The 27,355-nt window shown below is 41.9% G+C and overlaps 1 protein-coding gene across 11 annotated transcripts; it reads left to right on the top strand.

Annotated features, from left to right (window-relative positions):
* Positions 1–26: 26 nt before the first annotated feature.
* On the top strand, positions 27–26,908 carry SKA1 (spindle and kinetochore associated complex subunit 1). 11 transcript variants are annotated; one of them, XM_087869805.1, is made up of 11 exons: positions 27–390; positions 2,325–2,473; positions 4,973–5,002; positions 11,519–11,612; positions 12,926–12,991; positions 13,071–13,169; positions 16,457–16,581; positions 18,130–18,227; positions 20,775–20,912; positions 24,324–24,493; positions 25,320–26,908. In XM_087869805.1, the coding sequence occupies exons 6-11, from the start codon at positions 13,082–13,084 to the stop codon at positions 25,466–25,468; spliced, it is 768 nt and encodes a 255-aa protein (XP_087725931.1). In that variant the 5' UTR covers positions 27–390; positions 2,325–2,473; positions 4,973–5,002; positions 11,519–11,612; positions 12,926–12,991; positions 13,071–13,081; the 3' UTR covers positions 25,469–26,908. The 11 variants fall into 11 exon arrangements, with proteins under 11 accessions (XP_087725931.1, XP_087725932.1, XP_087725930.1 ...); XM_087869806.1 differs by lacking the exon at positions 12,926–12,991 and having other exon boundaries at positions 27–265; XM_087869804.1 differs by lacking the exon at positions 12,926–12,991.
* The last annotated feature ends 447 nt before the right edge of the window (positions 26,909–27,355 follow it).

The raw sequence follows: 27,355 nt of genomic DNA, 5'->3' as shown, positions 1-27,355 counted from the left end.
CTGGCCTCATCGTTGGCCACGCCCCCAGTCTGCCTTGCTCCTTCGCTCTTGGGTCGCGATGGAAAGGTGGATACTCTGGGAAATCGATTATGGCGAATACTACAGCATCCTTTCCCGTGAGAAACTCACGCTGTAGTTGGAAAGACGATATGGAATCAAACAATTTCAATATTTTTTTTAAAGTACCATCAATAATAGAGGAATGCAAAGTTCAGAAAAAATTTGACCCACGCTCAAGGGAGATCAAGGAAGATGACCCGCGGAGGTAATTATTGAGCTAAATTTTGAAAGATGATTCGGAATTATTCAGAGGACAAAAAGGGTTCGTGGGCTGAAGGACATTCCAGACAAGAACTTCATGAACAAAGACGTAGAGGCATCAAACAGCACGTACGTACTGGCAAGGTGGGGGTGGGCGGCACAACGTGGCAACCACCGCGAACAGCTATTCCTGTGGTATCAACTGCTGGTCAAGAGGGGTGGTTGCTGAGGCTAATGAGGTGGGCAGGAGTCAGGTCAACAGTAGAATTGTATGTCATGCCAAGGAAGCTGGACTTTGCTTTGAAGATGACAGCCACGAAGGCACTTTTGTCAGGGAAGCACTGTGTCCTGTCGCAATCACCCCTGACCAGAAGTCTCAAACCCATTCCTGGTCTGGTTCCCCTCCTGACAGCTAAACTCTAATTCTGACCCTATTTTTCTTTTTCTTTTTTTTTTTTTAATTTTATTTATTTATTTGACAGAGAGAGAGAGAGAGATAGCCAGTGAGAGAGGGAACACAGGCAGGGGGAGCAGGAGAAGAAGAAGCAGGCTCCCAGTGGATGAGCCTGATGTGGGGCTCGATCCCAGGGCTCCAGGATCACGCCCTGAGCCAAAGGCAGACGCTTAGCGACTGAGCCACCCAGGCGCCCCTGACCCTATTTTTCTAAGCAAAAACAAATCTGACTATGATGGTTCATAAGAGGATGTCGTGGATTCCAAATCTGTCCTGAACATATGTGGGACAGTCCAGGTGAAAGGGCAGGACCAGGATAGCTAATGTGCCAGACAATCCAGACATTCCGTTCTGGGGGTGAGATAGTTTAGCAATGGAATGTACAGGTATAACAGATGCTGTATTGTCCTGCCCTGTTGCCACCGAGAGACATACCAGCTGCAGGTAATGTTGCTAGGAAATTCACCAAGAGGCTTTATTGAGAATCTTAAGCAGACACACATACACACACACACACACACACACACACACACACACACACACTTAAGCAGACACACATACACACACACACACACACTTAAGCAGACACACATACACACACACACGCACACACACACACACACACACACACACACACACACACACAAAAGGGTTCATGAAAAACAGTGCTAAAGGCAAAAGGATTAAAGCCAGGGACATTTAGTTGTACTGAATGATTTATTAATTAGCTGATTAATTGATCAGAGCTGGAAGATTATTTAAAAATAAATCCTATGGGGGAGGATGTTAATTACACCATAAACATAGGGTAGAATTTAATGGGCAAAGTCCTGTACAAAGTGGGGAGATTGGTCTTTAAGGGGAGGATCCCTGCCTCTTCCCTGAGAGTAGGTGGGAGGAGGAAAGGAGGCTGGGCATTTCCACCTTTGCTCCTGGAGGTCTGAAGATGGCTGTCTCTGCATGGATCTTCAGTATCTTGAAATGTGAATTCAGAACAGTTTATGGGCTTGCGGGGGTTAGATTTACTGTGGAGGTGAGTTTGAAAGGATAATGCTGTCCGCATGCAGCCTGTCCTTTTTCTTTTTATAGATTTGGGCCTGTTTTGTTTGGTTGTATCTCAAAGGGCGTATAGTTGGATTGTGTTGGTTTTTTTTTTTTTTTTTTTTTTTTTAGTCTGAGGATCTTTCTATCATACTGAAGATTAAATACATTTACTTACATTGTTGTAGTTTGCAAATCAATGTAAAAACTTGGTGAAAGATTCAGGGTTCAAGGAGCACTAAACATGCCTAGATTTGGGTTGAATTAGATAGGGCAGTGCTGGGGTGGTGAGGGGGCAGAAGTTATACACCAGAGGGCTCGGTCCCGTGGGAGTTAGAACTAGTAAGTGACGAAGCCATGTGAGAATTTATAGATTTTAGAGGCCATTAGGCCGTGATAACAGAGGGACAGAGGAGTTGTTTTGGGGTGATGGAACTTTTCTGGATCCTGAACTTCGTGGAATTTACACAAATCTATACATGTGCTAAACCTATAAAAAGTCAGTTTTACTGTATTTTATTTTTTTATTTTATTTTTTTAAAAGATTTTATTTTTATTTATTTGACAGAGACAGCCAGCGAGAGAGGGAACACGAGCAGGGGGAGTGGGAGAGGAAGAAGCAGGCTCCCAGCGGAAGACCTGATGTGGGGCTCGATCCCAGAACGCTGGGATCACGCCCTGAGCCGAAGGCAGACACTTAATGACTGCGCCACCCAGGTGCCCCAGTTTTACTGTATTTTAATTTAAAAAACATAAATTTACAATTTAACCCCAAAATAATAAACCATCCTACCTCTGACTACCTAAGGTGAGGTATGTTTTGTTTCTTTAACCCGTCTGATTTCTCTGTGATGTCTCTTCAGATGTCAGTGTTTTACCTGCAATTAAAAATGGCAGAGTTTATCAGTCTTACCAACATTAGTACCTGATGCTGCAGCTGTTGTAAGATTTGGTGTTTCTGGTGAGCACTGTGAAGACGGTAGTGTGCACCCAGAGTGCTAACAAATTTCTAAAAATAACCAAAAGGAGATTGTGGGTTGGGGTTAGGGTTAGATTGGAGTTGGGATTCTGTTAAGTTTGAGTGACATTCGTAGTAAATGAGAGGGGAAGGAACCGTGAGCAGGAGTATTTACAGAGAATGCTGGGAAGGGTCCACACTAGCCATTTTGTATCAGGAGTAGGATCTTCGGTGTGTTTGCTTCTGACAGGTGGAATAATGAGAGTTTTCATTTTATTCTCTGTACTTTTCTGTGTTGTTTAGATTTGCTGTTAAGAACCCGCGCTACTTTCATAAAAGAAAAGCTAATGCTAACAAGGAAGATAGGGAAGTTTATCTTCAGAAACTTTTCGATCTGGTGTCCTGAATTTGCCTTTTGTTTAGCTTGTGCCCTCAAGAAGAATGGTGCTGCCCTGCCATCTAGTGGCCATATAGCAAAGGCGCCTTCCCACCAGCATTCCAATAAAGCAAAAATTTGTTTTACCAACTTAGAAGAAGACAACAAATGTACATTGTTCTGGGTAAAACTTTGGGTTGAAGACTTATTGATACCAAACAGAGATCAAATATTCTATTTTATGGTAAAATCTCATCCTTTTGGCATCATCAAGGAACAAAACTCCTCAACTCAAGTTTTAACTCTTACGGAACTACAGAAAAATTAAATGCACACTCTCGCTGTTTCTTAAAAAAGAATATATTGAATAAAACAACCTTTCCTTTAGGGCTTATGGTTTTAAAAAAGCAACATCACCAGGAAGAGCCTGGTTTAGTCATAATCAGTAAATCTGGGGCATGGTGTAGCGGTTTCTTACGGTTACATCATATACTGGTTTGCTACGGCTGCTACACACTGGATGGCTTGAACAACGGAAGTTTGTTGTCTCACAGTTCTGGAGGCTGGAAGTCCACGATCAAGGTGTTGGCAGCTTTGGTACCTTCTGAGGGCTGTGAGGGAAGGCTCTGTTCCACGCTTCTCTCTCTTTGGCTTCTGGATGGTCGTGTTCTTTCTCCCCGTGCCTCTTTGCTTTATCTTCCCTTCATATGTGTCTCTGTGTCCAAATACCCCCTTTTCATAAAGACACCAGTCATATTGGATTCGTGCCATGTAATGACTTCAGTTTAACTTGATTACCCTTTAAAGGCCCTATCTCCAAATAAGGTTACATTCTGAGGTCATGGAGCTTAGATTTCAGCCTATGAATGAAAGGAGCAGTGTATAATTCAACCCTGATTTGGTTTCCTATCAGCAGAATCACAAGTCTACTTTGATAAACAACAAGTGTGAAGCAAGCGAGATGAAGAAGGGTGCCATTACTATTTCATAGGTGCCATGGGTGGCAGTGAGTCAGGCTAGAATGGAAGGGGCAGGACCCCTGGAGCATGATGGAGGGTGGGGATTGTTGACCTGAGAGGCAATAGGGTGGATAGTGTGGAAACGCATCGAGTGAAGTGGGGAGGAGAGGCGAACAGCAGGGCCCAGGTGTTCAGGGGAAGTGTATGGTCTAGCAGCGGAGTTTAGGGACCCATGCTAGGTATAAGAGAAAAGGCAGAGGGGGAACTTGAGCCAATGAAGGTCCTGGGAGCAGCTTCACTGGGATGTAATACGGGAAGAGCTGAACCACTGAACTGCAGAATGTGCGTGTAATCGCTAAGCCATGGACAGGGGCAGGATTGAGCTTTGCTGCTTCAGGCGCCATTGTGGCTGGGGACATCTGAGCTGGCATGATTGTGCGGCTAGGCTCTGGGGAGTTCATCTACAGCTCAGACTGCTTCTGGGCGGCCTCAGTTTGTCTCAAACATCAATAGTACCTGGGAAGGTAAATCTACTGGGCTTGGGTTTGTCCCCTCTGCTATAAGAGTAATTTAACATCCTGTGAGAGATTTCTGATTCAAGGTACCAATGCTGCCAACCCCTTGATCTTGGAAGTTTATTTGGAGGTCTGGGAGTAAATCCTGGGAGTGTTCTAATGAGGTCCAAAAAAATCTTCGATGTAAAGATCTAAAATCTTGTAAGCATCTTTGAAATACATAAATTATTATTAATTTAGCTTTATATAAAGCTTACACAAGATTTATAAACAGACCCTGTTTGCTGGGTCCTATCTAGGCAGATTGAGATTTTCCAAAACATGGAAATCACCTCATCATATAGATTTGGACACCATCATGACAGGTAATAAAATTAAATGCTAATTGAGTTTTCATTTTATTGCTAGGTTTTCCTTAAGGAGAAGAACTTGCGGAAGGTAAGCAAGCTAAGCAAGAAAAATACCTTGGTTCTAGAAGATTAGAACATATTCAGCAAAATGAACACATCCATATAAATGGTATACGAATGGTCTTTTCTAGCTTTCCTGTGAGCCATTAATAGAGATCTGATTGGCAGGTATTTCTGCAATTAATTGATTCTGGAAAATTTGGCAAGCATTGCTCCTCTCTACCTTAAGAATTGGAAAAACTGCCCAGTTTATAAATACCAATATAATAATATCCTTGAAGTGTTTGAAATGCTTTGGGGGAAAGTCTCTGTCAAATAAAAGAGTTTTGTAATGTATAATACTTGATCTCAAATATTTATATATAAAATATAAATTGTTTTCAAAAATATTTCACCAAGGGGCTCCTGGGTGGCTCAGTCATTAAGCATCTGCCTTAGGCTCAGGTCAAGATCCCAGGGTCCTAGGATTGAGCCCCGCATCCTGCTCCCTGCTCAGCGGGAAGCCTGCTTCTCCCTCTCCCACTCCCCCTGCTTGCGCTCCCTCTCTTGCTGTCTCTCTCTCTGTCAAAGAAATAAATAAAATCCTAAAGTATATTTTACCAAATTCACAAAGTATGTCAGTATGTGAATGCCATAATCCAAGTGTATGTGTTGGTTGTCTTCCTCTTGAGATCCACGCTGGACTGAGGGGGCCTGACCCAGATAGATGGCTTCAAGATTTTCCTTGCCTCCTGGCCTCAGGGTGGGTCCAGCCAAGGGGAGTTGGGGTTATCAGCAGAAGACGAATAGGTGGGAGAATACAGGCAGATACTTATTCTCCTAGCTTCCTTCCCGCTGAGTTCCTGACGGGGGTGCTCCGAACCTGATCAGAGACCACGGCTCCTGCCAAGTAGCCACTTCCATAGCACTGCCTCCCCAAACTCATGTGACTGTCGGTCTTCATGCTTAGGGATAATCACTGTTCCCTAAGTTATAAACCCCAGGGAACCGCGCCATTAAATGTTACCTTCTGAAAACTCTGCCACATATTTTAAGGAGTCCCTTTTATTAAGTTCTCCTCAAATTATCCAGTTTTTTTCCCGTCCTATTTTTGCCAAGACGTTGACTAATATAGTGTGTTCACTCTTTTCTTTGTGTGGACTAAGCATATGGCAGAAAAGACTAACAGTCTCTGTGAAAAACTGGAGAGATTTTGTACTCTAGAGCTGTTCTACCCATTCATATCGTCTTCCTTTTCTTTCAGTAGAAACCAGTGCTCCAATTTCCAGTCAGCTGAGTCTGTCTTGAGGTCAGTTTAGCCACAGCCTGTCAGGATTCAAGGGGTTATTTATACCTTGTTATTGTGTGGGTTGGACATTTTATAGCCCTAAATGCAGCAGCCATCCTCTAGAGTATGTGGGCTGGAAAGATTTTCTTCTTCTTATTATTATTATTGAAAAAATACTAAGTTTTTTTCATTTGTGTCCTTGTCCCTTCCCTTCAATAGGTAGCCGGACTTCTCCCCTTATTCTTTATTACATACACACATTCTGTCTCATTAAAATGCTAGACTCTAGAAGCCAGAGACATAAAAGATTAGCCTCTCATAGTAGAAAATGTGTGTGTATATGATAGGGTGAATTGTGTCCCTTTAAAATTCATACGTTGAAGTCCTAACCCAACAATGTGACTATATTTGGAGATAGGACTTTTAAAAATTTAATTCCACTGTAGTCTAAAAAACATACTGTGTATTATTTCTAGTCTTTCAAATTTGTTAAGGTGTACTTTATAGCCCAGAATGTGGTCTGTCTCAGTGAATGGTCTATGCAAGCTTGAAAAGAATGTGTATCCTGCTTTTGTTTGACAGAATATTCCATAAATGTCAATTAGATCAAATTGATAGTGTTGTTCAATTAAACTATATCCTCAGTGATTTTTTTGCCTGCTTGATCTATTAGTTATTGACAGGGGGATGTTGGAATCTCCAAGTGTAATAGTGGATTTGTCTATTTTTCTTTTATTTCTATCAGTTTTTGCCTCACATATTTTGATGCTCAGTTGTTAGGTGCGTGCATGTTTAAGATTGTATGTCTTCTTGGAGAATGACCCTCTATTATTATGTAGTGTCTTTTTATCCCTGATAATTTTCCTTGTTCTGAAATCAACTTTGTCCAAAAGAAATATAAGTACTTAAGGGGTTTTTTTTTTTTGGGTTTTTTTTTTTTTTTTGATCGGTGTTATCATTGTGTACCTTTCTCCATACCTTTACTTTTAATCTATCGATTCTGTATATTTAAAGTGGTTTTCCTGGGGCGCCTGGGTGGCTCAGTCGCTTAAACATCTGCCTTTGGCTCAGGTCATGATCCCAGGGTCCTGGGATCAAGCCCCGAGTTTGGCTCCCTGCTCAGCGGGGAGTCTGCTTTTCCCTCTCCCTCTGCCTGCTGCTCTGCGTGCTTACGCCCCCCCCCCCTCTCTCTCTCTCTCTCTCGCTCTGTCAAATAAATAAATAAAATCTTTAAAAAAAAGTGGTTTTCCTGTTGATAACATGTGTTTGGGTCTTATGTTTTTTTGTTTTTTTTTTAAAGATTTTATTTATTTATGTGACAGAGAGACAGCCAGCGAGAGAGGAAACACAGCAGGGGAGTGGGAGAGGAAGAAGCAGGCTCATAGCGGAGGAGCCTGATGTGGGACTCGATCCGGAATGGAATGCCGGGATCACGCCCTGAGCCGAAGGCAGACGCTTAACGACTGCGCCACCCAGGCGCCCCATGGTCTTATGTTTTTTTATCCACTCTGACAATCTGTCTTTTAATTAGTGTAATTAGACCCATTCACATTTAAAGTGTTATTGATGTATTTGGATTAATATCAGCCATGTTTGTAAGTATTTTCTATTTGTTGCTGGAGGCTTCTTTTCCTACTTTACCTGGGTTTAGTTGAGCATTTTTATTTTATTTTAGTAACCTTCAGATTTCCTTCAATTCAGAGATAATGTGGGTTCTTCAATATGATTTCAGAGTGATGATGTGATTAGAAGCCAAGCCATCCTCTACTTCTCCTCTGTGCTCCAGAATCTTCTGCTTCCCTCCTTGACATCAGTGTTTGAAGTTTATTACCTTACATTATTTCTGGTTGTTGCCAATTATTAGTGATTTTTTGGGAGGAGAGGATTTAAAAAAAAAACTTATTTGGGGGACATTTAAGAAGTAGGGAAAGGAAAATCTGTGGGATGGTCTTACTCCCCTCCCTCTTAACTTAAAAGTCCATACTCTCCACCCAGTCATGTTTATATTTAAAAGCAGGTCATAGGAAGAGAGAAATACTTTTCAGAAGGAAAAAACCCGAATGCTTGGAGCTGGACATGATCTCAGAAGTCATCTACTTCTCAAGTTCACAGAGCCAGTTAATGACTGAGCTGGGACTATCTAAAGGACTTGTGATATTTTTTTTCCATCTTCCACTGTTCACTAATGGGTAGAATTCTAGACATCAGAGAGGGAGAGAGAGAGACAGAGTAGTTTTCACGCTGGTGACTTTCCTTCCCTGCCTCTAATCATATCACATACCTCTGAGACTTTGGTAAGGGCACCCTGGTAGCCCAGAAATTGGGGCTCTAACTGTAACAGTAAAAAAAAAGTACACAGTGGATAAAGACTCCATAAAATGAGGAAAGAACACTAGGGGAAAAGTATAAGAAGCTTTTTTCTTTTTCTTCTTCTCTCTAGTTTCAAAAAAACCAAAAAACAAAACAAAACAAACGAACAAAAAAACCCAAAATAACACCTCGGCCAACCAACCAACCAACCAAAACCAAAAAAATGCCACCAGAGCTATAAATCATTTTAAGGTATGAAACATTGTAAAAGTGAGGAGTTTGATTTTTCGGGATGATTCACCTCAGCTGCCACGACAGGTGAAGAGAAACGGTCCCTGTGAGAACTGTATTATGAAATGTAAAAACACAATCTGCCTTGAATGTTATTACTCCCAAAGGGTCAGACCTAATCCTGATCAGTGGCGCATCTCGGAATGCACCCCATCGATTACAATGGGCCTTCCCTCTTCTGAAAGGACAGCTATGAAATTGGCCACTCTCCACTGTCAAAACCAGAGGATTAAATATTTCCGGAGCTTCCCAGAAATGCACAGTCCTATTGCGTAAAGAGATTTTTTATATTTGTTCTACAATGAGGACCTTAATTGATTCTGACTTGGGGACATCCAGAAATTAAACTTGACCCCCTAGCTGCAAGAAAAAGTAACAAAAGTACAAATAAAAGTATTTTGTCAAAGTCAGTTGGGTATCAAAAACTTAGAATTCATAAAGAATCTCGAATTGTTCATGTAATATACATGACATGAGGGATTTAAACAATGATGGAAGTCTTTAGGTTCAGAAGCATAAAACGTGGGAGCAAGTGACTTACCCTTTGCACCTGAGAGGCAGCAGAGCATCATGGGAAAGAGGACAGGCTCCGAGATACTGACTTGGGCAAGTTACTTAATTATAAGCCCCAGTTCCTCATCTGTAAAGTGCAGATCATAATTTTAAGTATTCATAAGTTTATTACAAAGATTAAACAAGGTAATATGTGTAAAATGCCTGAATTAGACTAAGCACCCAATAAAAGTTTCCTGATGTTATTGTTATTATTTTTCCCTGAAGACTAGAGTTCACATTGCTTTTACTCTTGCTTATATTTCTTTGAAGGACCAGTCCAGCAATTTCTTATATCTTGCGCTTTTAAAAATAAAGGGAAACCTCTCTAAGGTGGGGTCAGGAGGCTAGAAGGGGAAGTCTTACCATTCCATGTCAATTACAGGAAGCATTGTCAGTTATAGGCCTCAGCAGAGAAAGATGTACATTGTATCCCCTAGGAGAAATCAACTATCTCTGCAACGAGCCAATGAGAAATCATCATCACCCTGAACTCTTGCTTTTTCCCCAGCAAACTTTTGTTCAAGACAACCCTTCCCCACTTCCTCCTCCTTCTCCATAAAATAATGTTTCAGAAACCACCTCTGTCCTTTTCTTGGACTGTGTTTTGGGTAGGATTGTCCTAGCTCCCAGCTATTGAATGGCTAGCCAACCAGACCATTCCACCCCTCTAAACAGGCTGATTAGTTTAAGACTGGGCAGATGACCTAAATAGGACAATGAGGTGAAATCCTGGGGTTTTTTGCTACATCTATTCGGAAAGCAAGAATTGCTAACCTATTAGAGTGTAAGTCTGGAGGTACCAGTGATCACCAAAGAGAAAGCCTGCCTGAGAATGAAATCAACACAGATGAATGCAGAACTGAGAGACAGAGATGGTTCTTTAATAGGATGTTTGAGTTCCTGGGTCCTGCTATAACTGTAGACACAGACACGTGCTTACTTTACAGTTTTATAAGCCAAGTAAAGTCTTTTTTTTTTTTTCTTGCTCAAGTCAGTTTGGATTGAGTTTCTGTCATTACACTTGAAATCCTGATAAATAATCCTGTCCTAGGAAGAAATATGAACCAGGCAGTGCAATCTAATTGCTCATTTGTATATTTTTTTCACATTTTCCCCACCTCCTCTTGTATTCAGTGCCTTTATGCTGTTGGTCTTCCTGTTTATTTTTTCATGGGAAGTAATCTGAAAATGTTTGTCCTTGATGCTACAGGGTGAATTTGTGTTGCTGTGTTATTCTTCTTAGATAATGACAATTACTTTTAGTCCTACAATGAAAAGGTTTGTTCCTATTAAAGGACTTTAGCTTTAGATAAGCAGGTGTGTCAAAATTAAAAGAAACATTTAAAATGTGTCAACCAAATAACAATATGTAACTGTTATTTGGATTCTAAACAAACCAATAGTTCTTAAACGATACAATCAGGGGAAACTGAATGTTGGCTGGATATTTGTTATACAGAAATAATCGTTAAAATATTTGTGTGTGATAATGCTAGCATGGTAATTTTTAAAGAGTTTCTATCTTCTGGAGATAAATATGTAAATGTTTTTGGATGGAAAAATACAATATATGAAATTTGCTTCAAAATATTACAGTAGGGGGGCGCCTGGATGGCGCAGTCGTTAAGCGTCTGCCATTGGCTCAGGGCCTGATCCCAGCATTCTGGGATCCAGCCCCACATCAGGCTTCTCCGCTAGGAGCCTGCTTCTTCCTCTCCCACTCCCCCTGCTTGTGTTCCCTCTCTCGCTGGCTGTCTTTCTCTGTCAAATAAATAAATAAAATCTTAAAAAAAAAAAAAACCCAAAATATTACAGTAGGAAAAAAAATTCCGGTAGGAAAAGGGTGAGAGGAGAGGAGGTACAGATGAAACAAGATTTGAGATAAGTTAATAATGGTTGAAGCTGAAGTGATGGGTTGAGCATGGGATTCATTATCCTAGTTTAACTTTTTAAGTTTGAAATTTTCCGGAAATTTTTAAAAGTAATAAATAGAAATGGCCAAGGTTGCTATTTGCCTACCCAGAATCTATGCTCTCCTTCTCCCTTACGCACAGAACCCCTATATGGTTGAGGATGCCATGTAACTGTCTAAATAAAAAAAAAATTTTTTTTTTCTTCCAGTCCCCCTTGCAGATGTGAATGACCAGTGGGAAGCGGAAAGAAGCCATTGGGCGTGGCTTCCAAAAAAAACTCTTTAAAGGTGGTGGCTCAGCTGGTAAGTGAGCGTGTGACCCTTACCTCTTCTTTTCTGCTGCCTTAAACCAAGATCTGAGGAAGGAGCTGGCAGGGTCATCTTGCATCACAGGCAACCCCAAGGCCAGAATGCATGATGCTATGGATGGTGGCGCCAGAAGATAGACGGCATCTGGATAGCTGATGACCGTGGAGCTGCCACACCAGCTCGGGGATACTTTCCCTTTTTTCCCAACAGGGAGAATTGACCCTTTTTCTTAGTTTAAATTTGTATTTGCCCTTATAGCGGCTGTAAACGCTACGAAGACAAGGTCCCTGTCTTTAAGCTCACAAACTGGAGGGCTTTTTGGAATTATCTGGGGTGCTTTTTAAAATAGGAAGGCGTGGACCCCACTTCCAGGGTGCCTGATATCAATGACTTGGGTCCAGCGTAAGCGCTGGAATTTGTAAAAGCTGTCCCTGGTGATTCTAACGTGCCGCCAACCTGGAGACCTACGTTAGAGCTCGCCATTTGATTCCCGGAGCGCGCGGCCCCTGGCTGGGCAGCCGTCGAGACTGGGTGGCTGGCTGGGATCACCCGGGACAGCCTGGACTGGGAGAGGCACTGGCCGCATCAGCCTTGCGCGTCAATCCGTCCAGCCCCGCCTTTTCCCCCGCCCCTCCGTGGCCTCCGATGGCGCCGGAACTGGAGCCTCCCGCGTTCCGGCAGCGCCGAGGTGCGCCTGCGCGGCGCTGGGACCGGGCGGGCACTTTGAATTTCGCTCCCGGAGTCGCGTCTCGGGATCCTGGGCTTCTAAGACCGAGTGGCGCTTTGCTCCCGGACCCGCTCCAGGTTGGAATCTGAAGTTGGGGGTCCTGCCCTCGGAGTCAGGCGGAAGGCATTGTTTAGACGGATTGGGGGCGCGGGGCCTCCAGGCGGAGCAGAGGAAACGGGCTTGTCTTCCCCACCGCTCGGTTGGCTGGAGTGGGTGCTTTAGATCTTCTATCCTACCTTCAGGTGAATGATAACCGACTCCCTTCCTTCCCCTCCTTCTGCCTCCTTATCAGCCCCAAACCATAAAGCTCCAGCCCCCCGCAGCATGGGAGAAATGCTTACTTGGACTCGTTTCTTTGCATTTACTGTGTGCTTTTAATTCATGTGTACTTTGCGTTTTTAAAGAAAATTTAAGCGCTGTCTTTATATATAAATAGCGCATTTGTCCCTCTAAATCCCCTGTACCTTGCTTTGGGATGCGTTGATTAAAGAAGGCTCAAAGAGAAGTCAGTATCGGACTCTAGTTAAAAACTGAATTTTGTAGAATTGAAAGAAGTTGAGTTTTTGTACTTTCTTTTCAGGGAGATGTGATTTACTGGATCACATTTGTGGTCCATTTACTGGATTACATTACTGGATCAATACTGGTAATACCACTATTGGATTTTGAAAGTGAACCAAAACTTGGCCTTTCTGTTTTTGTAAATGTTTATTTTTTTTCTTCAGAGGCTTAAAGGATGGCCTCCTCAGATCTGGAACAATTATGCTCTCATATTAATGAAAAGATTGGCAATATTAAAAGAACTCTGTCACTAAGAAACTGTGGTAAGTATAACAGATTCCACTGACGTTGTAGATATAAAATGCATTTTAATTGTTGTTCCACTTTGAATATCTTATTGCCTGGTTAAGTGAAAGGTAATTTTAACTTTCAAATAGTGGTTTTTTGAAGCGCTCCAGCATTAATATTTTGAATACTGCAGAGTACTAAAATGTAAGTTATATTGAACAGTGAACTGGATATTAGTTATACTCAATTGCTTGTATTTTTCTGAGATACACAAGGCATAATAGGAAGATTCGAAGGTTTTTTGGCATTTATGGCGATAAAGCTAAGTGGAGATAATGAAAGGTAAGAGATAAAAATAGAAGTGGAAAAGACCCACAGAGGTAAAAATAGCCCATTATCCATCTCACAGCCTGATTTGGAGGAAGCTTATCATTATGTATAACTAGGAAACAACTGATTGAAAATGTCCAGTTTTTTTAACGTCGAGAAGCTTAGAGATTGTAACTGTCTTCCAGAACATTTTGAAGTGCTGAAAGAGGATGAGGCAATGACAGTGCAAAGATGGGTGATCCTTGTCAAGTCTGGGGAAATATTGTTTACAAAAATTGTGAGCTCCAGGGTCCATTCTAGGAGAGCTTAGGATTTATTTATAGGCAGAATTCTATCTGCTGGGAAAATTGTGGTGAACTTTGCTATAGTTTGTACCTTGAATTGATAATTTAACAAATTTTTTAAAATATGAAATTATAATGTTGAAATGCCCTTTTGAATTATACATGTCCATCTAGGGACTTTGATATTCTTCATCTCTTGTTGAGAACCTCTAGTAAAGGAATATGACCCGTTATACAGTTTATAGCTCACATTCTCCGAAAGCTAAAGCTGAAGGGACTGTGGGTTCATCTTCTCGCGCTCCCTCATTTCACACATGACTCTCAGAAGTCAAGCGACTTGCCCAGCTCCCCTAGCTCCTGGTAGTCAGTTGGGACTACAGTTTTGCATCCTGATTCCCAGTCTAGTATTCTTTCTCCTTCTGTGCCACTTTGATTGAATAACCCAAAAAGAACATCTAGATTTTTAATAACTAGTCTTGTTTAGCTTCTCTGTCTAGGGGCATGATTTCTGTGGGATAAACAGATAAAATTTAGAGACCTATAACACAACTAAACCTTGAATTCAAATGACCCCACCAAAGCATGAGGCCTGGCTGAAGCAAAGTGACCTATTAGATCACTACATACTCAGTAACCATCATTTGTATGTGGGGAGAATGATTTGTCTGTTTGGTTCCATAGCTCATTTAACAGAGCCCAGTAGTTTGTCCCTCTGGCTACAGTAATTTATTAGACTACAGCTTTCAAAAGTATTGTATTTGCTCAGTTGATTATGTTTTTATAAATCACCAGACAAGGCCCTAAAGTTTAGGTAACTAAAAGTTATTAGAGATACCAGTGTATCCAAACTAGTTATATAACCCCCTGAAATTAATCTCAATAGAGACATCCATACTCTTATTTACTTATTAATTTTTTAGTTGTTATGATCCTGCTGTCAAATGCAATTAACATTGCCCTATTAGATAAGAATTATATGCTGCTTGTCATGACGATGATGAATAGTGGTTAGCATTTACTGAGTGTTTTACTAGATTCCAGGCTCAGTATTCAACCCATCTTGTATGTACTTTCTCTCTTCTCTTCACCGTAACCTTGAGGTAGGTGCTGGTGTCTCTGACTTTAGGTCTTGCACCTTCTGGCCATTTCACTCTACAGCCTCCATAATCTACAGATATGGCCAAACTGTGCTTTTGTTTATTTATTTTTTTTCTGTCTCCCTAATTGTGCCTTTACTTATGCGTATTTCATTGGTTATTAAAAGCAAAGATGGAAAGATTTGATTATGAGGGTAGTTTTTCTTTTGTGTTTTTGATCTCTTAAAAAAATTTTTTTTTATTACTTCTTTTATTTCTAGGGAGGAGGAGACTCTGGTTTTCCCATCCTCAAATCTTTGGAACTAGAGAGGGGTGCCAGATGATGGGGTTGAGAGTATGAGAGCATGCTACTTTATAAATGCCTGATGTTTGTTTCTGTGAAGCACTCCAGGCTTATTACTAGCCTGTAACTTTTTTTTTTTTTTAAAGATTTTATTTATTTATTCGTCAGAGATAGAGACAGCCAGCGAGAGAGGGAACACAAGCAGGGGGAGCGGGAGAGGAAGAAGCAGGCTCATAGCGGAGGAGCCTGATGTGGGGCTCGATCCCAGAACGCCGGGATCACGCCCTGAGCCGAAGGCAGACGCTTAACCGCTGTGCCACCCAGGCGCCCCTATGTTACTTTTTCTGCTTAGGAATAGTGAATAGTGTAACTATGAATCTCAAACCCAGGTGCGTCCCAAGCCACTACTACAAATTCTGAAGGGAAACTCTCCCCCATCTTCCACGCACCCTTGAGAGCCGGTCCGAAACACAAGCTTCTCTCCCTGGCCAGTGATTAGAATTTTGAGGTGTGCACTTTCACTGAAGGTTTATCCCATGAAGAAGCCTCATTTGGGATTCTCACTTCCAACACCCTGTACTTTGAAGTACCAAAGCCTAGGTTCTTGACCCCATTAAAACCAAACGTGTTGGGTTACTGAGACTCGCCAACTCCTCTCTCCAGGTTTCCTCTGCACCCCCAGTTAGGGCTGCTGTAGCATCAGCTCCCACCTACTGCCAATCTGGGGGTCCCTCTAAATGCTGAAACCCTTGGAGAAAGCTCAGCTATGCATGTAGAAGGGTGGGTTTTGTTTTTTGTTGTTGTTTTTTTTTAAACTAACATTTCTAGGTGTCTTCTTATAGTGGAGGACTTTGCCAAAATCAAAAGACTCAGGGGACCCTTTGTACTTACCTCTCCCTTTCTTCTCTACCATATTACTTAGAAATGAGGTCTTAAGATTATCCATGGAGGCAGGTCCTAGGGCCTGAAACAATAGTCCTTTCTCCTCCCCCAAGTGTCTCTCTCAGCTTTGGTCCAAGAGTTTAATTGGGTACAATTGAGTTAAAGAATACAGTATGCTGGGGTGCCTGGGTGGCTCAGTCGTTAAGTGTCTGCCTTCGGCTCAGGGCGTGATCCCGGCGTTCTGGGATCGAGCCCCACATCGAGTTCCTCCGATGGGAGCCTGCTTCTTCCTCTCCCACTCCCCCTGCTTGTGTTCCCTCTCTCGCTGGCTGTCTCTCTCTCTCTGTCAAATAAATAAATAAAATCTTAAAAAAAAAAAAAAGAATACAGTATGCTAATACTTTTCTGTATGCTTTATTTTTCATTCTTTCTTTGTCTGTTAATAGGTCAGGAACCTACCTTGAAGACCACATTAGATAAAATAGGAAATGAGATCATTGTAGTAAATGAACTTCTAAATAAATTGGAATTGGAGATTGAGTATCAAGAACAAACCAACCATTCACTCAAGGTAATGTTTTTCCAGTAAAAAAACGAAAGGGCAGTAAATACAAACTCCCTGATTGCCAGGGAATTCTGAAGGATTCTTTAAATTTGAAATGTTCTTAGCTTTGTAAATTGTTATTAATGGTATAGAGCACCTCTCGCATTGTATCTTCTTAGTATAAAGGACTGCAGAGCTCTACAGGTGTTTCTTTGTTTATGCTGGTAGCCAATGAAATGGAACTGTACTAAAAAGGAAGATTTCCTAAATAACTCTTGGTAGGTTTAATTTAAACAAATGATCTTGGTAGAGTGGTGTGGAAGGAGCTCCCCACCTGGGGTGAGGAGACGCAGATTCTCACCCTGGTTGCCCTTAGCCCCCTCTACCACCCTGAGAAAGCCCTTTTACTTCTTCGGGTCTTGTGGTCCTGCATTTCTCTGTTCTATAAAACATAACGTAAGGGTCTCAGATAAGGGTCTCTGTTCTATAAAACATAACGTAAGGGTCTCAAGTAAAGAAAAACTTGAGTCTCATTCACACACCATTTTGTTCTAAATAAGCTTTCTAACTGGCTAAGCTAATGAAAGTGCTTGCGTACTTCTGAAAAAATACGCAGTCTGTACATAGATACCTCGTGCTGTTAGAGCCATTGATGTGTTCCTTGGGATTGAACAGGGTGGCCTCTACAGTCCCTTTCAGCCTTATAATCCTTAAGGTCTGTAAAGATTTTTGAGCTATAGGAATGGGCATGAATATGCCTATCCTACTACTATGGAAATGAAATTAGTGGCTCTGAACATCATTCAGCTCTTTGAAAGAAAAACGTCGTATAAATTCAAAACAGAAACCAATATTAGTTTCAGTTCTAACCTACCCAGGAGTGCCCAGGGTTAAGTGTGGGCCTAGAGAATGTTAAATTCAGAATTGAAGACTATTTAGAATTTTTGTTTATCTTACAATTGAGAATCAGATGACAGGAATCCAAAGGTGCAGAGTATTTTTCTTACTAAATTTGCATGAGTTCATGGCCTCAAGATCTAGTGAAAGGTAAAGTAAAGACAACACGTTACAAAAACAAAGCAGTTATGATCCGGTGGAAATTTCCATTAAGCTAGAGTATGTGCACGTCAGCAGTGGAAGTTGTTCCGAGTAGCGTCTCGTACGTGTGCTCCAGGCACGCACTGTCCCCTGGCGCTGCTGTACAGATAGCACTGGGGAATGTTTGTTAAGTCAACAAAAGCAATTTACCAGAATGGCCGATATAAATCCTTCATACATTTTTTAGTTGCTTTCCAAGGTTGCAGTTAAATGTCAACCCTCCCTGTTGTAGTGTGATTATAACAGTTCTCTGAAAACCAGTAGAGAAAGCCACTGTATTGCCATCCAGAAACAGCTCTAGAAACCAAACAGTTTTTTAAAAAATATTGCTGCAGTCAGTGCTTTTCCACCTCTTCTGTGTTCTGAACACTCCCAGTCATTGTGATTGTGGATGAGTCTTTCACGCTCTTCATACCATCTTAAAACACAGGCAGTAAAGACACTTAACTTGGGAGCATTTTTTTTTTTTAATTTTAGGAACTCTGTGAATCTCTTGAAGAGGATTATAAAGATGTGGAGCATCTCAAAGAAAACATTCCTCCCCATTTGCCTCAAGTAACAGTAAGCCAGAACTCGTAAGTGTACTTATAATTATTCTTGCTATCCGCGTTTATAAAACTATTAAATACCTCTGCTCTTTCTGCTTTTTCATGGACTTGTGGTTTTGTTAGTGACTATGTTAGTGTTTTTAGGTTTTTTGTCACTTACACTAGAAATAGTATTTCCCTCTGTCTGCATTACTCTTCTTATCTTGCTGCCTCTGCGGAAAATGTCGCCCCTCTTGCCCACGGGCGAGTGTCCACTAGGCTCTCTTTTCCCACTTTTTCTCCCCAGAGCCCCTCAGCCTGTCCCTGGGCTGCTAGTACTACCACACGTTGGCAGCTGACCCAGAAATCCCCCTTCAGCCCTGATCCTTCTTTTCAGATTGTAATTCGCTGTCTCTTTGTTTCTGAAATGCCGTGTCCGCCACAGTGCCTCGTTGTCATCCCGCGCGTCTCTGACTTGGCTGCCTCCCGTTTCTCTGCCCTTCTTTAAATTACGGCGTTTCCTAAAGCTGTGTTTGGCTCACGCTTCGCTTCCACCATGGTCAGTGCTCTCAAATGTCAACTCCAGCCTTGACGTGACCTCTGCTGGGAGCCTAATCATGAGCTCTTCTCTCCAACTCTGCATGTTTGAGGCCAAACCGACCAGTTCTTGTTACCCACCCGTCATGCCTGCTGCCTTCCTCCCAGCCCCTGGACAGCGACTCCGACTCGGCACCTTCCGCCTGTCTTTCTCTCTGTAGCCCTCAGCTATGCACGCTGTCTCTCTGGGGTTTTGTCTGTCCCAGCCCTCCCTTCCCTTCTCATTGGCTGGCTCTGAGTGTGATCTTCCATCATCGTTTGTCTTTGTGATCTGAGAGCTCCTGTGTTTTGTCCTTCCGTGGTTCCACTACTCCCCCTCTCCAGGCTTCTGCCACCAAAGTTACATTTCTAAAAGGGGGTTCCAAAGTGTGTAAAAACAGTCAATGCATAACTTAAAATTTTTTAACTTTTGAAATGTATCATATATATACAGAAAAGTGACTAACCATTATTTGTGCAAATTAAAGAAGAAGAATAAAACAAACATGGGTGTATCTACCAGTCAGATTAAGAAATAGAATATTACACATACCTCACAACCCTTCTTCTCTTGCAGACCCTTTCTTTATCAGAGAGGTAGTCATCCTGCTGTGTATGATAATCACACTCTTGGCGTATGTGTTTCTGTAAACAATATGCTGCTTAAATTTGAAAAACTGAAAGGAAGGCACGAGGCTTGCTGAGTAGGAGAAGAGCCACATTACTGCTGGTGGTTGAAGTTCTCCAGAAGAAGATAAGCTCAGCAGAATGCCCAGCATGGTCAGGGTCCCCTACAGTTTCCCTGCAAGAAGAGAAAATGGTGGGCAAGGTCATGAATGAATGCTAGGAACAGAGGTCATCACAGGAGATCTGCTAGGATTGTAGTGTGGGCTGGACATGGGACATCCAGCAGGAATATGGCCTGGGGAATAGGAGGAATTTTCTTCTCCTGACCTCACTATGGCTTAGTTTCAGTTTTCAGCCAAGGTCAAAGCAGAACCTTTCTATAGGTTGAACCTTTCTTTTCAGCTGATACGCATAGCAGGGCATGAAGGAAAAAATCCGGAGCTGCTGTAGCATCCGGTGAAGACAAACAGGTACAGCTAAGAGTCAGCCAGGCTCACCGTGAAGTCTCATGTCACACTCATGGAGGGTTGATGGTACCATAGCATCGGGCAGCTTCATCTTGGCACCCTACAACGTGGCCATCTGCAGTCACAGCGCCTCAGTCAGGCCTGGTGGCCCTGTGTCTGGTGCTCAGCTGTCTGAGATCCTGGGATCTCACCTCCCTGTCTTTCTTGGGACTCCCTTCGCTCACTCTTGGATCGGATCTACTCCGTCTCCTGTACCCCATTTCTTTTTTGGAGCAGTCCAGCCAGTATGGCTTCACTTGCTGCTGCCAGCAAGGGTCTGTTCCCTCCCTGGCAGCTAAATAACCCAGAAGCTGCAGCCTATTTCTAGGGCTGTTAGGTGTGGGGTGGGAGCTATATTAGGCTCTTCACTGACTCCAAAAATTCAGTCGGACTGAATCCAAGAGTTCATGCTCATTGCTGGCAACTAAAATGAGTCTGCCACAGGCAGGGACTGACACTAGCAACCAGTGGGACAAAGAGAAAGATAGAAGTATAAGAGGATTCATGTTTCTGTGTCCGGAATTCAGGAGTCAGGAAGAGAAGCTGTTTAGAGGTTAAGATAAGTTCAACCTCACACGTATTGACTTTGAGGAGCCAGTGGGATAACTGCTGAAGATCTGTACTAGGTGTCCTGCATACACCTAGGTTTGGGGCTTGTAAATTATAATTCTATTACTGAAGATTTGGGGACTTAATTTTTCAGTGTTCTCTTCACTATTCAGATCTTGAACAATAGGAGTGGGGGCAGCAAAAAACGTTGGCTATAAAATTATTATAATAAGATGAATCTTGTATTTGTTAACAGATTGTTTTTAGTTGGGAAAACTTTCTAGTAGGCTGCGGAATCCCAACGATCACTTGTTCATCTGTGCATTTCTGTCTGCAGCGCTAATGTGACAGATCTTGACCCTGAAGAGCCAGTCAAAGTGGAGGAAACTGCACCCACAAAGAAGCCCCCCAAAGAACAAAGAATTATTAAAGAAATGCCGTTTATAACTTCTGATGAATTCAATGGCATTCCGGCGTAAGTATTTAAGATATAATTTTAACGTTCAGCTCTTTAATGGTCAACATACATGATTGTTGAAATCCTAAAGCTTGATTATATTCATAGCATGCTGTGTTCAAATATTGATCTTTTCTCAAATAGTCTTACATTATACAGTAAAAACTTAGGAAATCTTTTGTTGAAGATGCTTAAAATCCTGTTTTTTATTTGGTTCTAAAGGTCTTTTCATAGCATGATCTAGAGATGGGTCAGTTTATTGCTGAGTCATCTCCAGGACCATTTTGTGATACAGATTTATCCAGGTACATTTTAAAAGTAGCTGTTTTGGGGCGTCTGGGTGGCTCAGTCATTTTAGTGTCCAGCTCTTAATTTTGGCTGAGGTCATGATCTCAGGGTCGCAAGGTCGAGCCCTGCATCAGGCTCCTGCGCTCAGCTTGGAGTCTGCTTGTCCCTCTCCCTCCTCCTGCTTGCAGTCTCTTGAGTGCTCTCTCTCAAATAAATGAGCAATTTTATAAATTGCTTTATTTAAAAAAAAAAAAATAAAAGCCTCGGTTTTGCTATAATTTTAAGTAAAGTGTGCTGTATAGTTTTGAGAATTAGAACGGTAAGTGTTGCGTCTGTTTGGTTTCCATTTGTTCCTCGACTTATGCCACACATTGTTTGAGTCTGTGTTCTGTTCCAGGCTGTGGGTCACTGGGAACAGTACAGGGCTGAGTAAGACAAGATTCCTTCCCCGGAAGGAGATCTGCTTTGCTCTTTACAGAAGACAGTATTGGAGAGGCCATTATGGAAACTCATGTTTGTTTGTTTGTTTAAAGATTTATTTATTTATTTTAGAGAGAGAGCGAGAGCATGATCAGGGAGAGGAGCACAGAGAGAGGGTGAGAGAGTAGGAGAGAACCAGACTCCCCACTGAGCACAGGGCTGCACGTGGAGCTTCATCTCGTGACCCTGAGATCAGACCTGAGCTGAAATCAAGAGTCAGACGCTTAACCAACTGAACCACCCAGGCGTCCCAGGAAACTCATTACTTTTAAACTCTCATCATTCCAGGGCTTTGCTGAACTTCTTGGGCTTTACATTGTTACATTTCTTGTTATGTTTTTATTATACAAGTAATAATTGTTGGACAGTGTTGTCAGAAAATAACTCATCTGTAATTCTACCACCCAGATAAAATGGAGTATTTCCTTTCAGATTTTATTTAATTTCACATATATAATAGGCTGTTTCTGATTGTTATTACAACAATGTAGTTATACTGCCAATACAGTTTACTTACTGTTTTTATTATGAGCATTTTGCCATTGTTAATTATTATTGTAAACTTGGGTTTATTAGTTGTGTTCTATTTCATCAAAATGAGACCAACCTTTCTCTGTAATCTTTATTTTTTGTCAGTCATTTCTTTTATGATAGCTTTATTTTCATGAAAATTCTGACGATATTCAGTTTTTTAAACTGTTATTTTTGTTGCTCATTGGCTAAGCTAAAGAGAAAAGCAAATGTCTGAGGAACAGTGGAGTAGATGGGCTTTTATAAAATGCTTCCATGAAAAGATAAAGGAAGGAAATTAGCATAGTCATGGTAGAGTGTTCATTTTTAAACTAAGGGGTTATTTAGTGAATGAGAGAACTTAAATGATTGGGTTAAGGAAGAATGTATTCCAAGCATAGGGCTTTTATTTATTTATTTTTAAAAAATTACTACTGAGGCTGGAGTTAAAGTAGAGGACATTGGCAGAGGGCGGGGGTGGGTATTGAGGAAATTAAGGTGATAGCTCAGAAGATTTAAAGGAATCGCTTTGTGGGGAGCTGTGGGATATACAGTTTGTGGGAATTGTAGTTAGAAATAACAGCAGCAAAAATGAATTTAGAAAAGAAGAAAATAGGGGCACCTGGGTGGCTCAGTCGGTTAAGCCTTTGCATTTGGCTCAGGTCATGATATCAGGGTCCTGGGATCGAGTCTCGCAAGTTGTGCGTCGGGCTCCCTGCTCAGTGGAGAATCTGCTTCTCACTCTCCCTCTGTCTGCCACTCCCCTTGCTTGTGCATGTGCTCTCTCTCTCTCCCTCTCTCAGTTAAATAAAATCCTTAAAGAAGAGAATAATGAAAGTGAATGTTTTTTGGTTAATATGAACACTTTCCTTTAAACATATTCATATATTATTTCATATTATGGAAGTTTTGGTAAGGAAACTGCCCCTTGAAGAGAGGTAAAGGGCAGAGTTTCACATACCGAATCCATAGTTTGTTGAAGGGTGGGGCGCCTGGGTGGCTCAGTCGTTAAGCATCTGCCTTCGGCTCAGGGCGGGATCCTGGCGTTTTGGGATCAAACCCCACATCAGGCTCCTCTGCTGGGAACCTGCTTCTTCCTCTCCCACTCCCCCTGCTTGTGTTCCCTCTCTCGCTGTCTCTCTCTGTCTGTCAAATAAATAAATAAAATCTTAAAAAAAAACAAAACAAAACATAGTTTGTTGAAGGGAAAAATTGAGGCAGACGATTGAGTTTTGTTTTTGGTGTGTACAGACAAGTCGAGTCTTCTGTTTTTATATTCTAAGACTGTATGGTGACTGGGAGGATGGCAAGAGGCAAATGGGATTGGAAGAGTGGATTTAGAGAGAGACCATTGCTCCAGAGGGTACAGCCCAGAGCTGCGCACTGGCTCCCCTCCGCCCTGCAGCTCGCTCCCAGACCCTTTCCTCTGCCATCCTGTGCAATTGGCTCTCTGTCCTGATTGGAGTTGCCATCTGTTGTGGTCTTTGTTGTCCATCTTCCCTCCTCCTCCTCCTCTTTTCTTGCTTTCTCAGAACAGATAAGTTTGCAGAGTAGTATAAGTTATGTAATTTATTTAATATTTAAATTTTTGTTTCCCTTTCTCACAAACATTTAAAAATGTTTTAATAAACTTCTGTCTTGCAGTTCACCAGCAGGAGACCCTATTTTAAATTCTAGTGTTTGAGACCCTATTTTAAATTGTGGTATTAATTCTGTGCGCAGAGAATGGAGATGAATACATCCAGATATAAATAGGGAAGTTAAGCAACTGATACATTGTGGTTCTGTTTAATTTTTCAGCTGTTGAGATCTGTCTGGTGTATTTGGAAGTTGATATACATTTTTTAAAAAGACTTATTTTGGCAGGGGGTGGGGGCAGAGGGAGAGGGAGAGAAAATCTCAAGCAGACTCCATGTTGAGCGTAGAGCTGGACATGGAGCTCCCTGTCACGACCCGGAGATCATGACCTGAGCTGAAACCAAGAGTCAGATGCTCAGCCAAGTGAGCCACCCAGGCGCCCATACATTTTTGTTTTAATGAAGAGTTCTAGTAGCTTTGCTTCTGTGTAAAGTCATCATACGTAAACATTTTTCAAAGAAAATAATTTTGCATAATTATTCTTTTAAAAATTAATCATATACTTATTTGCAGGTACATGAAGTCTCGCTTAACCTATTGTCAAATTAATGATGTTATTAAAGAAATCAACAAGGCAGTGGTTAGTAAATATAAGATCCTACATCAGCCAAAAAAGTCAATGAGTTCTGTGGCCAGAAATCTCTATCACAGATTTATTGACGAAGAAACAAAGGATACCAAAGGTAAAAATGATAGCATATATATGTGTGCGTGTCAGCTGTTTGGAGTATAACTAAATCATGAGAAACAAAATGAATTCTCGAAAATTCTGAATCTGGAGAGGTAGTTCTCAACCAGGAGCGGTTTTCCTACCAGGGCACATTTTCTCCATCTCTGGAGATATTTTTGGTTGTTACAACTAGGGCTGGGGGTGCTACTGGCATGTGGAGACTAAAAGTACACCCGAGTACAATGCACAAGGCCGCTCCCGCAGGAAGAAAGAACGAGCTCCCGATGTCTGTAGTTCCGAGGCAGAGAAACACTGCTTTAGAGTCTATTATGAAACCATAGCCAGTGTTTTCAGAATTAGAGTAGTGATGACAACAGCTGGTCATGCTTGTATAGCACTCACCATGTGCCAGACAGTGTACTGAGAGCTCTAGTCCTCCCATCTTACGAGGTACTACGGTTACCCCCATTTTGCAGATGAGGCGAGGAGAGCATCCGTTCCTTGCCCAAGGTCAGCCAGTTAAGGGACAGAGCTCCTGGGGGTTCCATTCTCTTAACCACTAGCCCATATTCCCTCTTGAAAAGGCAGTTGTTCGGAAGATACCAACAGATAGCTAGTCACATAATTAGCAGGGCTCCGTTTCTAAAATGCCACAGTAAACATTATGCGACTTCACTTGAGAGACTACTGATCATTTTAGCAAGAATACCTGTTCTCAACCTTGTTTGCCTAATGGTAGTAAAAACGATCAATGTTATTCATGTTCACAGCGTCACGCCTTAAAGTCTCATCCTGAAAGTTGTCCTTATGAAAAGTAGCACTAATGTCTTTATTTTCAGGTCATTATTTCATAGTGGAAGCTGACATCAAGGAGTTCACAGCTTTGAAAGCCGACAAGCGGTTTCACGTGATAGTGAATATCTTACGGCACTGCAGGAGGCTCTCGGAGGTCCGAGGGGGCGGCCTGACCCGCTACGTTATAACCTGAAGCCCCTGGGATCTTTTGAACTGGCCCACAATGGGGCGTAGAGGCCACTCCCTTAGTTCCCTTCTGTGTATATAATTTCTTTGGCTTTTTCATTTTCTTTTCTAGTTTCCTAGAAAGGTAAAACTTTTTAGTAAGTGAAGCATATATATTTGAAAATTGACTTTCTTTCCGCACATATTTAACCCCCTACCATATGAGCCTCTGTGCTAGGCGTATGATGGAACTAAAAAATACTGACGGTTAGTTTTTGTGTTTAGTGACAGTGCTGTAGATCCCATAAGACAGATATACAGGTGATAATGGAAGAAAAAGGTCCAGAAGATAAGGTCTAGGGTTCCCAGGCTCTTTTTTTTTTTTAAAGTAGTCTCCAAACTCAGCATGGAGCTCAGCGTGAGGCTTGAACTCATGACCCTGATATCAAGACCTGAGCTGAGATCAAGAGTCGGACACTTAACCGACTGAGCCTCCCAGGTGCCCAATGATACCCAGGCTCTTTAGAGTTAAAGGTCATTAATGTCAAAATTCTATCGGTGGCATTCCAGTCTACAGGCAAAAGTGGAATTCGTAGGCAGCCCCTCCACGTGATGATTCTGCTTTCCCATATGTCGTTAGGGAACAGCTTACCTGAAATGCATTCGGTATAAACCAATCTATAAACATCAGGCTGTAATGAAATTGTAATAAAAATATACTGAGATGAAGCAGATGATAAGATAACATGTAAGCAGTTTGATAGCTGTCATGGAAAATGGGTGGTTGGATTGCAAGACTGTAGGATGTTTCTCTTGTGCACTTAGGGAGACTGGCTGTGTGTGTTTCCCTCAGTGTTCTCCAGAGATATAGAACCAGTAGGAGATAGATATATAGAGAGAGAGATTATGACAAATTGGTTGGGAAGTCCCTTGATCTGCCGTCTGCAAGCTGGAGACCCAGGAAAGCCGTGTATAATTCAGTCCTGAGTCTGAAGGCCTGAGAAGCAGAGAAGACGCGGTGTGGCTCAAGCAGCGAGGCAGGAATAACAGCGCATTCCTCCTTCCTTCGCCTGTTGTATTCAGGTCGTCCACGGACTGGATGATGCCACACACATTGGGGAGGGCAGTCTACCGAGTCCACTGATTCAAATGCTAATCCCTTCTGGAAACACCCTCACACATGCATCCAGAGATGAGGTTTAATGTGGGCGCCCCGTGGCCAGTCCAGGTGACACACAAAGTTAACCGTCACAGTCACTGTGCCATCTGCTTGGTAGATCGATCCCTGTAGCGAGGGAAAAATCATCCCCTAGGCCTGGTGGCCTTGTTAATACTGTCACCGTGAGGAGCACAGAATATATTATGGGCACTACACATATTGTTATCCTTTCTTCCTCCCTAATTTAAACGCCGATGTGTTTAATTTTTCATGTCTTGCTTTCAATAAAGATAATGGCGTTATCCTTTATTTTAAAGTCTTGCTTGATTTTTCGCTAAAAATTGTTTTTTTCTATAAAAGACTATTTTGTCTGCTTGAAATATTTCTTCTTGAAACTCACAGTGAACAACAGTGTCGATAAATGTGTCTAACTCTTGTAGAATGGATACTGAGGTGAGCAGTTGGTCTCTTTTAATCTTTAGCACATGATCAGTTTGTTACATTAATTGGGCATGTACCGGTAGACTTGTATGCATAAAGAATAGTAAAGACATTAATTTTCAAACAAGAACTAATCTCTGTTACTTGAATTTCATTTTCAAGCAAAATGACAGGCTTGTTCCACTTACTTATTTTTGAAAATAACACCTTTAGGAACGCCTGCGTGGCTCCCTGTTAAGCGTCTGCCTTCAGCTTAGGTTGTGGTCCCAGGGTCCTGGGATCGAGCCCTGAGTCGGGCTCCCTGCTCTGCGGGAA

The sequence above is a fragment of the Ursus americanus genome, chromosome 19 (genome assembly GCF_024610735.1).
Source record: "Ursus americanus isolate L20-20 chromosome 19, mUrsAme1.1.p, whole genome shotgun sequence".
Lineage (NCBI taxonomy): Eukaryota > Metazoa > Chordata > Mammalia > Carnivora > Ursidae > Ursus > Ursus americanus.
This window is presented reverse-complemented; position numbering and strand designations above follow the sequence as displayed.

Bases quoted from the DNA above. Each gene is read 5' to 3' on its own strand.
- SKA1 (XM_087869808.1), top strand. From the start codon at position 13,082: ATGGCCTCCTCAGATCTGGAACAATTATGCTCTCATATTAATGAAAAG. The intron at 16,582-18,129 runs GTAATGTTTTTC...TTTTAATTTTAG, and splicing joins AAACCAACCATTCACTCAAG to GAACTCTGTGAATCTCTTGA. The intron at 18,228-20,774 runs GTAAGTGTACTT...TTCTGTCTGCAG, and splicing joins GTAACAGTAAGCCAGAACTC to CGCTAATGTGACAGATCTTG.